Source organism: Lichenostomus cassidix, chromosome 10 (genome assembly GCF_008360975.1).
Source record: "Lichenostomus cassidix isolate B80296 chromosome 10, HeHo_3.0, whole genome shotgun sequence".
Taxonomy (NCBI): Eukaryota; Metazoa; Chordata; class Aves; order Passeriformes; family Meliphagidae; genus Lichenostomus; species Lichenostomus cassidix.
The window spans coordinates 11587876-11602907 of NC_139491.1; the positions used below are offsets into that span (position 1 = coordinate 11587876).

Below are 15032 nucleotides of genomic sequence, written 5' to 3' on the forward strand. Positions count from 1 at the left end.
ATTAGGCTCAATGGGAACATCCGGAAAAGGATGCAGAATGTTGGTGCCAATGCTTTTTTAGTATCTCTGGCAGATCTTGTGTGCCAAACTGCTCATGTGTCCAGAGGTAAACTTAATCACCAGCTCTGAGCGGATTCTCTCCACCCAGCTGAGCTGATGGAGACATCAGGCTTTTCACTTCCTCTGCAGGTTGCTTTTACCTTCAGCACATGAAAATATCTGCATATGTCACAGCTAATTCATTCCTACCATTGCATCACTTACTCTCTGGAACCCAGTTCTGGTGTCGACAATTTTCTTTTATTCTATATGATGCAAGTATTTGGCCTGGTTAAATGATAGGCTGGGTACTAGCATGCAATTTAAGGATGTCAGACACACAAGAGGGCAGACTAGGTGGCCTCATAGTCCCTCTCATGGAAAAATGAGACCCGGTGGAATCACTACGAAGCACCAAGCAATTTCAAAGCAGCAGGCACTGAGAGCAACTCATGGACAATGCTGTGACCTGTGCCACCAGGTGATTTAAGTACCCATGTGGCCTTTGACTTATATGACAGTGCTATGAGTGGCACAGCTCAATGCTACAATGACTGTGCACTGGTGGAAAAACGATAAACAAAACCTTTTGCAAGTCCCCTCCTAACACCAGGTCTCCTTGGATATTCTTGCAGTGATTCATTATGACTCCAAGCTATCCAGACAGCCCAGTGAGTCCTTCACAGGAGCAGCTGATGCCTCAGCCAATGTCTCTGGGGGTTGCTGCCCTTCCAGCACAGGCTGTGTGCAGGTTGGAGTGCCTGCTGACTTCTCAGCATGCAGGCTCATGCTGTTTCTCCTTGGAAACAGTGCAAATCACCATTGTGCAAATATTAAAAGTAACTTGTTATGACTTGTTCATTTAATTATGGAGTCAGTTTGAAAGCTTCAGAAGAATGAAGGGAAATAATATTTTAAATTGGATTTTCTCATGGTACAGAAATAGAACAGGAAATATCTAGAAAATATTAAGTACAGCTGTCTAATTTTAATGAAAGTATCTGAAATGAAAGCAAATGTATTTTTATTTAAATGTCATCACATATCTTTGTTTAAACCTTCAGTCTTTCTCATCATGGAAATGATCTTTCAAACCCCATGAATCTCTAGTGCTGGAAGGGACCCCAGCTCTTGGCAGGTGGCATAACCACTTATGTTCCTGCTGGCTGGGTTTGTCACAGCTGCTGAGTGCTTCTGTCCACTTGTGACAATCAAACTTCCATTTCCCTTCTGTCAGGCTCTCTAGTTTTTTCCACAAATGCATATGATATCAGTACTCTGCAAAAAAGGAGGGCAACTTAAATGTGAGGTAACCAGCTCCAGGTTCAGTAAAAGTGCTCTTGACTTTATTCCAGGCATAGAAGAGATGCCATAAACTTCCCTGTAGTGCATTTAAGATGTCACAGTAGTTCACATGGATCAACCAGCACATTTGAAGTGTGAAGGCAGAGAGAGCTTAACTGAAGCTTTAATCAGCAGCCACAGAGCAATTGGTTCTGCAGAACAAAATTTTAAGGAGATGCTTTTGAGGGTTTATTCTTATTTTCAAGTGAGTTGATGTCGCTGTTGAGCAGCTAGCAGAGTAATGAATGCATCGGTTCTCAGTGGCAAGAAGGAATGACCTTTATTGTTTTGATTTCATCACATTTATAGAGTTCTCAAAAGTCACCCAGATTGGTCAGTCAGAAGCCTTCCCCCAGGCCTGATTGGCCAGGCCTGCACTGCCCAAGTTCTGGGACACTGTTCCAATAACATCCAAACTTTATCTTTATTTACAAAACACAAGAAAACTTCTCATGGGAAAAACTGTGCTAGCCACAAGTTGACATATTTAATGACACTTTTTTTTTTTCTTTTTCTTCCTTTCTCCCTCACCCCAGACAGCCTAAAAGCATGCAGGAAATAATACAGGGATGGAATAGAGTGACTGTGTGTGCTGCCTGGTGTTGCCCACTGGCCACAGGGTGGGGGAGCCTCCACAGCAGCTGCTGTCAATGGCTCTGTTCTTCCTGCTCCTGAATGCAGTGTCCCATAAACTGTTTTAACACAAAAACACATCAGATCTCTAAGCAATCTGGTTGATGTGGATGATGAACACCAGTGTGTGCAGGGTGCCAGCATGCTGAGTACAAACTAACCATGAATGCCAACACCAGTTCACCAGACTGTGTCACAGTGCACAGTGACCTCTTTTTCTACCATCATCATCTGAAAGCTTTTAAAGCTGATTTAGATGAAGGATGAGTATACAACCTTTTCCTAGACAAGTGGCAGAATTAATGCAAGATTCTCAGGCCTGGGGAATTCTTTATAGTGTTCACCAACAGAGATTGAGATCTAAGCAGCTTTTAGGTAACCTGCATCTGTGGTGACACCTGGGAAATAAACGGTTCTGCAACTAGGAAATGTTGCTTCCAGATTCTCTTCAATTTATTATCAATGCAGTCTTTATCAGAAAAGATTGAGTGTGAAACAATACATAATATTGCTTTATGTGAGTGCCTTGTTTCCTCCTCCCTTGCTCATTGAATGAGTCTACCTAATGTCAGCCTCAATAAAGTCAGGCAGCTGGTTATAAGAAGCAGACAGACCCTCATTAAGGGACGCCTCTTGTGCTGCTTTTGTTTGTGCTCATCTGCTTTATGGGAATGGACGAGAAAAGCATGAATATTTAAAGCACTTTGCTGTGGCTGGGAACCAGCTGAACACAATTCGGATGGTTTTTTCCCCCTCTGCCACTTCCTCAAATAGGAAGCCTCAAAAGCCATTGACCATTGTGCTCCATTCAGACAGATGTACATTTGCCATGGCTGAAAGAGATTGTTGGGTTTAATGTGCAAATGCTGTCCTCTCTTAAAATATCCAAAAAGTTGATTTGAGAACTGCATGGTTTCGTGGTTCCTGTCCAACAGCCTCATGTCCAGCAGAGTATTTGCCCTGTGGTTCCTCTCCCCAGCAGTCTGTGCTCTCCTCGAGCTGCATTTGGGTGCCAGCCTGCTGCAGGTTTGGCAGCAGCTTGTGCTGGGCAGAGAGCCCAGAGCTCCTGCCTGTGGCTAGAGAAACACACCTGCCAACAGCTCTGAGCTACTGCAATAGGGCACAAGATTTAGTCAGCTTGCACCTCATTCTTTGATGCTGTATTCAAACTCCCTAGAGTTTCTGTTTCATCCAAAATAGAGATTTTACTTTTGGGTAGATACATCAAAAGAACACAAGCAAGGGACCTTCTGCATGGCAGCAGCAGGGGGTGGATGGGCAGTGGGAAATGCAGCTTCCTGCAGTTCAGGCTGTCACTCCATATATTGTATTCATGAGGAAAGTGACCTGGCATTCCTTGTAGAATATGAAGCACTGGGGTTTGCACTGCTGTTGCTCAGCCTTGGGAGAGGACTGAAGTGATTGGAAAAGGAAAGATATAAAGATGCATGCTCAGAGACTAAGAATATTATCAATTCTCTCATTGTAAAGTCATTATTTTTCAATTGTATGTGAAACTTTAATTCTGAAAAAAATGAGTGCAAGGGAAGAAGCTCATTCCTAAAATAAAGGTGCAGAGTGATAAGGTGAGATACAGTATCTGTGTTCTTTGGCATATACTGCATTTATATTAAAAATCCCAAGGGAATTGAACACAACTCCTCTAGTGAAAGGGATGCAGGACCAAAACTGCTCTTTTTGTGAAAGCTATGAAATATGTAGAAATAAAACCCTGTCTTGGAGATAGGAAATGGAGTGCATGACCTCATGAGCTTCTCTGCAGCTGTATTCTCTGATTCCCTTATGACTGGGGATCTGGGAATTGTGCTGCATAGTTCCCATGAACACCCCTCTGACTTAGGTTCTGCAAATCCTAGCAGAACCACATACTGGGACACAGATAGCTCCTCTTCTTTCAGTATGAGATTTCCTCATTTTCTTGAAGAGTCTCATCCACTTAGTTACATTGAGAAGAGGAAAAGAAGAAAGATACTGTGAAATTTCAGAGTTAAAGTACTGACATAAGTAAAGGCAGACTTAAAATAGGTAAAGAAGATGTTTTATTTCTTTGTGGGTTAACTGTGAGCTTCTCTGGGATTGTGGAAAGCAAACTGTGTTTCAGATGTTCTGACATTTCCTTTTCAATGGTCCTTATGCACTGTGCAGTTATGTGTATTTTGTAGATTTTTTTATCATGCAGCACAAGTTCTAAGGGCCACATTTACCATGTCATTAACTCAGCCCATGCCTTTAGGCACTTTACAATGCCTTGAGCCCCTTGAAATTTAGAGCTGTGTATAATGTGGAAGAAATTGGTGTGTCTTGGTATCAAATTCTAATGAGGTTCCTTATGGAAATTGCTGACACACTGTGTGGAGAACAGAGGGCAGGAAATACACATCTCTCCACCTGAGAAGGTGAAACCTAGCAGGTAATCCAGGAAAGTGAAAGCTGCAAGAGCTGCAGTGGAGAAAGTTGCTCAACTGATATCAGAGCACCAAGGCTCTGATATCTTGGCTGAGGCTTGACTCAAGGCACAAACCCATGAGAAATTACAAAACCCAAATCTGTGGCTAGCACAGTTTTTCCCATGGGAAGTTTTCTTGTGTTTTTGTAAATAAAGATAAAGTTTGGATGTTTTGGAACAGTGTCCCAGAACTTGGACAGTGCAGGCCTGGCCAATCAGGCCTGGGGGAAGGCTTCTAACTGACCAATCTGGGTGACTTTTGAGAACTCTATAAATGTGATGAAATCAAAACAATAAAGGTCATTCCTTCTTGCCACTGAGAACCGATGCATTCATTACTCTGCTAGCTGCTCAACAGCGACACAAATCCTTTGTGAAGGTTTATTTAGAAAAACCACAATGCTGGGGAGTCACTGTTACATAATGTGGTAATTCTCTTCCTCTCGAGTAATATGCACCACACTGTGCGCATGCAATTACTTTTGTTCCGGAGATAACATCGTCATTTATACATGTACACATATGGTCCTCAGTGCACTCTACACTTCACATGGATGTTAGGACACGCACAAAGTTGAGCTTTTCCATGAAAAAACTGTACAAAAATACAAACCAAACTGAAGCAGTCATCATGAGAAGCAATGTGCAAAAATAGACAAAAGTTACTCCTGAATGTTTGCTTAAGAAAAAAGGACTCTTCTGTCCCTGTTCCCCATTCAGCATTGACAATGCCAGATGTTGTCTGAAAGTAGGATATGAAATAACTAGTCACATCCTGCCCCCCTTCATGTTAATTGCAGAGATTTTTAACCAGCTAAATAACCCTACAGTAGTATGAAAATCTGCCTTCAAGCATCACCATTGTGTGCTGCTGTTCCATCCAACAGATCTTTACATTTTTTCAATCTCTGACCTGTGATACTCAAGGCCAGTGACAACCAAGACCTTGGATGGAGCACACAGAAGAGGCAGGACAATGATATCCTTGGTCACTGAGCCCCTGGCAGGGGCTGGCAGCAGCTGCCTGGAGAAAAAGGCCAGGGCTTGGGAGTTCTGAGACATGCTGGAAGGAGCCAGACTCCCAGGTCCTGGCCATAGGGTGCACAGCTCCAGCCCTGTGTGCTCACATGTGGTGGGGATGGGCTTTGAGATGATCCCTGGAGAGCCTGAGGATCCTCCCTCCACAGGAACCATAGCTGTGCAAAGGGCATGGCAGGTGAGGGATGGAGAGCCCACAGGGCTTTCCCCAGCCAGGTACCTTGGTCCATGGTGCAAACTGGGGCTGCAAAACACAGCTGGAGCCACCTGACTGTGTACCCACATGTGGCTCTGAGCAAAGCTATACAGGACATGTTGCAGACACAATGGAGCAGCCAGACCAACCCATCCTCGTGAAACTGCTGCATGCAAATACCAACACTGTCAATGGCAATTAAGCCTAGAAATGGATTGCACTTGTTTCCCTTAAACACAGATACGTACCACTCTTTTAAAAAAAAAATCTTCATAGAATTCATTGATAATTGGGATTCCCTTGGTTGGATCAAAGGACAAGAACAAGAAATTAGGGGCAGTGTGATTCCTGTCACTGAAAGTTACCAGTAACATAATCTTTAAGTTTTGTGAATGAGGATTCTTCCCACCCATGAAACTTCATGGTGCAAAGGTCAGTGCTCCCCTGGTAATCTAAATGTTTTTTAAGTATTCTATCTAAGCCCATGCAGAGTTATGACTGTATTACAGAACTTGTAATTTTTTTAAATGTGATATCAAAGTTTTTCACAAAAAATTCTGCATGGATCCAGGGAAAACCTAAGCAAGACTCTCGTGTTATATTTTTTTACTTGCAAATCAAAGGTTTCAGTTTATTCTGAGGAAAGGAAAAAGAGGAAATTGTAGAGACTGGGAGCTCTCAGGGAAGTAAACTGTGGCTACTGCACTTTATATCCCAGCTCAGCAAACCACTTTAGCCAAGTATTTTAAGTGGGATTTAAGTGACTGTTATTCACTTTGGACCCCACTACAAAGACCAGTATCCAAGAGGAAGAGCATTGCCTTGGACCTACTCATTTCCATGATGAAAGGCACAGAGGGAGGGTTCATCCTGTTAGCTTGCACCCCAGCAAGATGAAAACATCGCTCAGGGATGTGTGCCAACCATCCTGGCTGCTCCTGGGGCTCCCCAGATCTCACCCCTGAGTGCCAGCTGCTCAGTGACCCCCAGCAGAACCTGCTGGGTCAGGAGTCTCCTGAGGAGCTGTGGCCTCCAGCACTGCCCCAAGGAAGCAGTGCTCCATCCCTGCTCTCAGAGGAGAGGCCAGTGTGCCTCAGGTAACAGCACTGGCCCCAGGAGCGTTTCTGCAGCTTTCGGGTGTGTGGCACACATGACTTGAGTGTCCCTTAGCTCTTTACAGCATGCACATGTGTAACCAAAATGAACCTCTGGCTCTTGGTCAGCTGTTGGCAGTGATAAAACTGTGGTAGAGAATCGTTTTAGACTGTAAAATAAACAAAATGAAACATCAGACTGAATTCTTACTAAAATTTCAACGCTGTTGAGCATTGGGGTTAGCTGCTGCTTCATGAGTGTTTTCCACTGGTTTAAGATTATGTCCAGCATCTAAGTTAAGGTCATGATTTAGCAAAGCATTTGTGCATGTGCTTAAATCTGCCCTTATTCAGATAAACACTGGCATGAATACCCACATGCCTTGTGATACATGGACAAACCTCAACTGCAGCATATAAATGTCAGTTATGTAGCTGTCAAAACTACCCCTTTAATGTCTGTTCCTGGTAGCACAGTGGCTCTCCTGGATTAAGTATTTAATTAATCTTCATCTAAAAGGTCCTGAGAACAGTCCTATAAAGCTAACAAATGTACATAAATACCAGAACTAAAAAAAAGTCAAACTCATGGCTCAAAGCAAAACAAATATTGCTCAGAATACTTGTTTAGGTTAAGATTAATAGCTGTAAACTGTGCATTCTAGTAGCAAACAAAAACTTGTTGGCCTAGAAAAAAACCCAAAACATTCAACGTCTACAGGATTGGCAGCACTAATATTACTTTACAATGTGGAGTGAGGATAAAAAACATCAGTGTAACATTGCAAAATGATTCACCTAACCTAAGCTTATGTAAACAAGTACGCTTTGACAATGTTTATACGTCTAGGCGTGATCCTGCACTGGGAGCTGGACGGGTGGAGACCCAAGCAGGGTGATGAGTGCCACTCCAAGGTGGTTCCAGCTGCCCAGATCCCACTGCAGGAGAGGCTCAAGGGTGTGAACCTGCAAACCTGTACTGGCAGCACTAGTTCTACTCCTGGGAGCAGCCCGTTGCAGGATTCAGTTCAGCAGGACTATACACATAAGTAAGGATTATTCACAAACATAAGGCATTGCAGAACTTGGCCCTAACATTTCTATTTTCAGCAGAGAATCCCTTATCCATACACAAGGTCATATTTTAACATCTCAAAAAGTGTCTAAAATAAGGGTCAGAGTCACTATATGTTATGCTCAGTAACACAGTTAAGATGCTGCATATTGGCTTCAGATATTGCAAACCATTTTCTTCATTAAAATCAAACCAACTATGAACCTTTCTCATAAGAATTAAATTAACCATGAAAATTGAAAATGAACAGGCTCTGTTTTCAAGGTTATAAGGAGACACGAACAGAAATCAGCAACTCCCATTGTGATCATTTTCCAGTGCCTTCCCTTCTGAGCAGTGAGCACTCTGAGACTGCAGTTGGTGGCCTCCAGTCTTGCCTTGTGTCCTCAGTGCTGTGGCTACTGCCGCTCCCCTTCCACCCTCTTCTTCCGAACTGCACCGACAAAGCAAGGGAAGAGAGTCATTATTGCCTTCCTGACAACACAAGGACTTTTCTCACAGACACTCTCCCTTCCCAGTAACATGACACCAGCACAGAAGGAGGGAGCTTCCAAGAAATACTCAGAAGCATTATGTCGATAAATACCATAATTAATAGATCTTAATGCCCAACAAAACAATTGTATCTAAACTGCCTTTTTCTATAAAACAGACTGTGGAATTTCACCAAGTGACCACGTCAATACATTTTCCACAAAAATCAGATTCTGAGGTAAAGGTATTAGATGATAAAGAATTCACCATTTCCTGCACTTCCTTCCAGTGATTCCATTTAGATTTTTATTATGCTTTTATTGTTCTTTTAAAAGCCACTGTGTGGCTGAAATGATATTGGTCTGCTCTAGTCTGCATGACAGAGTTCTGGATTATTTAAGCTTTAGGCATCAAAAATTAATAACTTCTGTAATTGCACGATGTATACTATAGGTAAGCAATAATCATATTCTTTTAGAAAAGAATTTGAAGTATGCTTAAGTACAGATATCAGTGAATATTGGCAACAAGAGAAATATATTGGACCTTCAATTACCTGTTTAAACTTCACATATTTTGACTGCATCAGCCATTTGATAATAAGTTAATTAACTCTGGTTTTTCCCTGGAAACCACATAGATTGAAGTTGCCATTTAGCAAAGCAGAGTGGTAAACATTGTGCTATGGCCAGGATTATTTTGATGAGCAGTCCCATGTGAATTTTTACAGCACTTAAGAGATATTACACCTGGTACAGAGCAGGTTTAGTTGGGAGCATTTGCAACTCCACATTCTAGTAAAATGCACTGAGTCTTTTCTGACCTGGCCAGATAAGATTTGTGAGGTTCTCCTGTTTGTGTGCTACAAAATTTAGTATTATGTCAAAGTGTCATGTCCTGTTTCTGATATTGAACAGCTGAAGTAGAGAACAAAGCAGTAGAACTGGATGAATGAATTAATGAATGCTTTTCACCACAGAAAGTCAATAACAACAATATATTGCTAAATATCCCATTACTTTACTAAGAGGAGGTTTTTTTTAAATCATGCCTTCTTGGCAAACAGACTGCATTATTCCAAAGCCTGCAGTGCAACATCAGTCATTTGTGTCTGCTTTCAGTGTTTTGTTCCTTCATTTATTTTATTTTATTGAATTCCTTTAAGAATTCTGTCCCACAAAATCTTGAACAAAACCATACAATACAAACACAGGAAAACAAAGATTAGGGGGTAAGTCTAATGGCAACTGGTAAAATAGTGGGGGAAAAGGGTTTTTCTCTCTTTGTAGGTGGGATGTTTCAAATATCATTCTGGGACATCCCTAGTTTCAGGAAAAACAGTATATAGTTGGAATGCTTAGGTATTGCTAAAAATAAAAATTTCAAAACCCCAAAAGTATGTGTGAAAGAAAAAGGTTTTATCTCAACTTTTATCTTAGTTCCCACAGAGAGAAATCCAGGCTGAAACCCATAAAGACACCATGGTTTAATGGCCCACTCTGAAGCAGAACTAATTAAAATCACAAAGCTTAATTTTTTTTCCCCCTTCTTACTCTAAACTTCTTCTGCCCAGTCATCATCTTCATATTCTGTGTGGTGAGCACACAGGGCAGAGCATGCCACACTCAGGTGACCCTTGCAGAGCTTTGTTGTCTTTGCTGTACTAGGTCACACAGGCAGGAGGGTCTGGTTTGTTCCCTGGGCTGGGCAGGCCTGGTACATCATGGGGTGGGCAACAAAGCCAGGACTTCTGTGTCCTCTGAGAAAACAAGATGGGTTTGACTCCTTGTTTACTGGCCAGAACAGCTGATAGAGCAGTGAGAAATCCAGGACACTCCAGGGAAAAGGCTGAAATAACTCCCCTTCCCAGAAGGAGCAGGAGAAGAATAGTGGGTCCTAATCACAGTAAGATCTTTGCTGTTGTCTACTCTAGAGCCCAAGGAGCTTTGCATCTCCCCTCACATAGAGCAGCTTGAATATTGTACTCAAAATTCAATCTGAATGTACAGACAGGAAGAGTTGTGCCTGGGAAGGTGAGGGTTTGGCTCACACAAATGATGAGTAAATGTAGTGGCATCTTACCCAGATCGTTGTTTTTAGTGATAGCTGCTGCTACCCTGGTTCTTGGACCTTGTTTTGTGAACTGGTATCCAAATTTGAGAATCCTGGAGTTCTCCTCCAGCATCTTGGCAATCTCCATCTCTACAGCTGTCCCAAGCTGCTGCCTCTGTTGGCGATGTAGTGAAGTGTCCCCAAAAGAAAAGGAAACATTTATTTTCATATGAGAGAGAAGTCCGTGGTTGTATTTAAGTACTGGGCTGCAAATTACAAAGAGAATTCCATCTGGGCTGGAGATTTTGCCCTGGGTTCTGTATTTGGCTTTGACTAGTTTTACCAAGAAGTTTTCCAGTCCTTGGTTACACTGACTTGGGATGTGAGCTACAGAATGACTGAGCCACAGAAGCTGCCTTTGCCAGAATCCCCTCTGAGAACCCTCTGGGAATCCTTATAAAGGAGAAACAAAAATGGACTTCCCCAATGGTCTCTGTTTACCTGGTTGTCAATTTTAATCTCTGTTAGGGATTCATTCTTTTTCAGTGCCTCAATCAGTGCCAAAATCCCTGTCCCAGTGATGAAGTTGGATTCTACATTCAGACTCTTCAGTGTTTTGTTCACTTTCAACATATCTGCAAATGCCTGAAGCGTCAAAAAGAGGAACACGAGATAACATCTTGAAAGTTTTAGGGAATCTGCAAAACATAGCTTAGTACCAACAAGAAATAAAACATAAATATGCTTAGAAGAACATAGAGGTAGATGAGAAGAGGTTATACTTTTGCTTTGCATAGCCACAGGGAATTCCTGCAAGGGAAAATAAAGAATGTAACCTAAAGCAGACATGGACCTACTTAAAATTTGTTGTTTGTTTTTTGGGGTTTTTTTCCCAGTAAGGTTTAAACTTACAATAGCTACAGGGTCATTGCTTCGAGTAGCTGCAAGGCTGAATGTCTTCACATGTGTGTTGGTTTCCAGAGCTTTTGCAAATTCTTTCAGTGTTGGAATAGGAATATTCTACAGTAAGAAGACAAATCCAGTAATTAGGAAAGCCAGTCACAGTGCTGCTTTTACTTATTATCAAACAGATTGATTAACAAGCACAGTCTGTGCAATTTAAAGATCCCTGATGCTTTGGAGAGTGTCAGCATGGCCAGAGCATGCTGTGGGCACAGTGGCCCCCAGAGGCTCGTGGTGCCTGTGCCATGCTGCAATGTCAGCACTGCCTGGAACTGGGTCAGGCTGAGGCCAGCACATGACAGAGCTGAGCTACTTTCCCATTTTGTTCCAGTTGTTCAGTCTCCACCCACTGGCTCCTCCTCCAGTTGCCTGTGTGGGCTAATTGAGTTTGGCCAGTGATGATTACATAGGACCCATGAGATATCTTCCTTTACAATCTGCTGAAGAGAGGCAGCCAAAGGGAGTCACCCCTTGGGCTTTTAATTGGATTTCAATTCAGTGTCAGGAATTGATGCCCCTGGAGGTTCTACAAGAGTCCTCTCCACATCCCTTCCCTGAGTGTCCTGCTTTTTCTGAACAGTAAAGAGAGACAAAATTTGGAGATAAAAGGCACAGGCTCTGGAAACATTTGAATAAATCCTCCTATGGTGACATAAACAAAATCACAGCACCTACCTTTATGTTGTTGAGATTAATTTCTGTGAGATTAGGATCATTTGCTTTTATCCTTTGTAAACTTGCTTCCACGTTGGTCGGATTAGGTGGCTCCTCAAAGATGGGCTTGACCTTTTCACCTTTCACCACATCTGCAACACAAGACCTCATGAAATGTCAACCGAGGCACAGCTTGTTGATGATCAATTCGCATTTAGGTCTGTACTGCAGCAATCGAGGAAGGGTTTATGAGAATCACAAAACCTGCAAGCAGGCGTATTATCCCATTATCCCTGCCATGCCCTTTGCCCCTCCTGTGCACCCAGAGCTGTCACTGGAGGCTGTGGTCACAGAGGATGTGCAGCACCATCATGGACAAATTCCTCCATTATATACAAAATCCCTGTACAATTAATTTGAGCCAAAGCAGCTTTGAAAACTATTGTTTGGGATGTGATATATTGTTTGGGATGCAAGGGCTGCTTTGTACTTTGTTTAATATCTGTAAAGAAAGGTGTGCTCAGAACTTGCCCTTGCATTAGTAAGAAAATGTCCTGCACCTATGAAAAGACTGTGCTACATAAAGCAACATGAGCAGGAGGCCCCTCAGTTTCCTTCTCTCAGCTGATACTATCAGCCTTACTATAAACTCAATTAACTCTTGTAAAATTGCAACATCTGCACTTTCTAAATAATAAAACTATCAAAGCATGAAAAGTAAGTCTGTCTGCCAGCACCAAGATTTATGAAATCTTTGAGTAGTCATGTTCCAAAGCACTATGGTATTTAGTGCTGGAAGCTATGAGCTATAAATATTCTCAGAGATGCATAAAAATCATAGTTTAGAACACAATTAGTGCTTCTAATTCCCACGCATATAATTGTGGAGATTAATTTATAAACCCTGACCACCCAAGCCACTAGAAGCGAGATAGGAATATGTTGCTGACCACAAGTATGTTTAAATCCTTTTCTTTTATGCTGCAGACAGGGAGAGATTTTGAAGACTTGTGCTCAAATGTCAGTGTACTACACACTGCTGTTCATTGCAATGGATAAAAGTTGATGCCATGTCATGGGCCTAAAGAAAACCACAGCCATTTTTAGAACTCCTACTCTTAATAGAGGTGATCATACACAAACCTTGAGCTGGTTTTCACTCTGCTCCCTTTGATGCCAAACTTTTTTTTTTACTAATTCCCTGAGAGACCTCACATATCCCTGAATAACACTTCAGCCTTCCTAGGGAGCCAAAAATTGAAAACTACAGGTAAAATGCATATAGAGAATTCACCTTGGATGCAAGGATAGAAAGTAAACAAAAAAAGCAAAACATTTTTTGCATTTGTGGCAACACCCTGTCAGACTGGGAGCACAAGAGACACAAGCACCCTGTCCTCAGGTTAGACATCACAGTGTACTCAGTCTAGAGTAAGGAGCAATTTTCATTTTCTACTTCTTGTTGCTTCCCATGAGTTTTTCTTATTTCTTTAATCATGGGGCTGTTTTGCCACATTGGTGAGCAAATTTTTACTGAAGCATTTCACTTGGCTAAGGAAAGGTATTGCTTTTGGACCAAAGAATAGAGTGATGTGACGGTGATTTTCTGGTTTGTAAGTCTGTGATTGGAGCATAGTTTAGCTGACTCACATAGCTGACTTTTTGACTCAGTACAACAAAAATATTCTGAAATCTATGAGGATTAGTAATGCATGCAGTTGCCTGTTATGAGATAGATGGCAGCTCACACAGGGCCCCACTGGGGAGGCTTGCAGAGCAGCTTAATCCTGAGAAAAATGAAGTGACATGGTGTCCTGTCTACTTTCCCACCTCCCCTTTAGTAATGGAAGATGGAAAGGAAAGCCCTTGGTAAAGCTGTTCTCATGGCCTTAGAAGAAGAAAAAACCAATTTTTAGTACTGTTTCCCTAGGAAAGGGCATTCCACAGCTCTGCCTTAAAAAGCAAAATTTAGCCCACTTGATATCCCAGAGCCTGGAGGTGACAAGCTCTGGATTAAGGCTTGGCAGCTCTCATGAAAAGCTTGGAATTCAGATGCACCCATTTCTCCCTCCATCCAGCCTTCTCCCACTGTAAGGGCTGCTGAGCTAGGATCTGATTCACCAAAGGTCTGTTTATTTAGTGCAAACATTTCTGGATTTGTTTTCAGTAACTACAGCTGTTTCTCTTGGGGGATTTCCTGAACAATTCCAATTCCCATGTCCCTAATGAACCATAGAACAGGCACTGTTTACCCACCCTGCCACAGGAGCCAGGTGGAGGTGGTAGATCAGAGGGAGCAGCTGGGGCAGGAGCACATCCATGCAGTCTTTGCCTCCCTGTGAATGCACCTTGAGGTGACTCTGGTCTCAGATGTGACTCTGACAGGGGTTCTGCCTCATTTGAGCCCAGTGGTTACAAGTAGTTTTTCAGTTGTGTAAATGTAGATACCTGGGGCAAGATGGCCTGGCCTGAACTGAGACCAGCTCTTAGCTACAGCTCACTCTGCTTTCTGCCTGCTGCCTAAACTGAACTGGAATGGAATTTTATACGTCTTGGCCTCTTAAATACTCCCACTCTTCCAAGTACCTCTGCAGAGACAGATACTGCTCTCTAGGAAAACAAATTTCCTGCTATCTGTTTGTATACTACTGTTGTCATTATAATGAATTTTAAGATTGTATTTACTTTTAAAAAACTACGTCTCATGATTAATTTGATCAATCAAAGTTAGACCCAGTTACATTACACTCAATAATACCAACAGACCTGATCTACAGGTGTAGAAGTCCCTAAAGATGACATGCAGCCCCACAAGAGAAATCTGCTTGCTTACTTCTCACGATTCCTTTTCCATCCTTACTGCGGGCTCCTGCTTCATCAAATTTTGGGTTGTTGACCATGTTGTGCACTCCAAGAACAGCTGAAATGTGTAAACACCAACAAGAGGTTACAATGTTAATGGCAGGAACACAGACTGCAGAAAAGTATCTGCTACAAATTGCA

At 42.3% G+C, this 15032-nt stretch overlaps 1 protein-coding gene across 2 annotated transcripts in view; it reads right to left on the minus strand.

Moving 5' to 3' along the window:
• Nucleotides 1–4853: 4853 nt before the first annotated feature.
• LOC146432738 (tropomodulin-2) overlaps nucleotides 4854–15032 on the minus strand; it is a 33520-nt gene continuing 23341 nt past the window's right edge. For both annotated transcript variants that reach the window (XM_085070638.1, XM_085070637.1), the window contains exons 5-10: nucleotides 14863–14949; nucleotides 12051–12181; nucleotides 11325–11432; nucleotides 10914–11057; nucleotides 10443–10587; nucleotides 4854–8319 (exon numbers count right to left, since the gene is read on the minus strand). In XM_085070638.1, coding sequence (XP_084926764.1) covers nucleotides 8285–8319; nucleotides 10443–10587; nucleotides 10914–11057; nucleotides 11325–11432; nucleotides 12051–12181; nucleotides 14863–14949 — 650 coding nt within the window. In that variant the 3' untranslated portion in view covers nucleotides 4854–8284. The remainder of the gene's footprint in view (nucleotides 8320–10442; nucleotides 10588–10913; nucleotides 11058–11324; nucleotides 11433–12050; nucleotides 12182–14862; nucleotides 14950–15032) is intronic.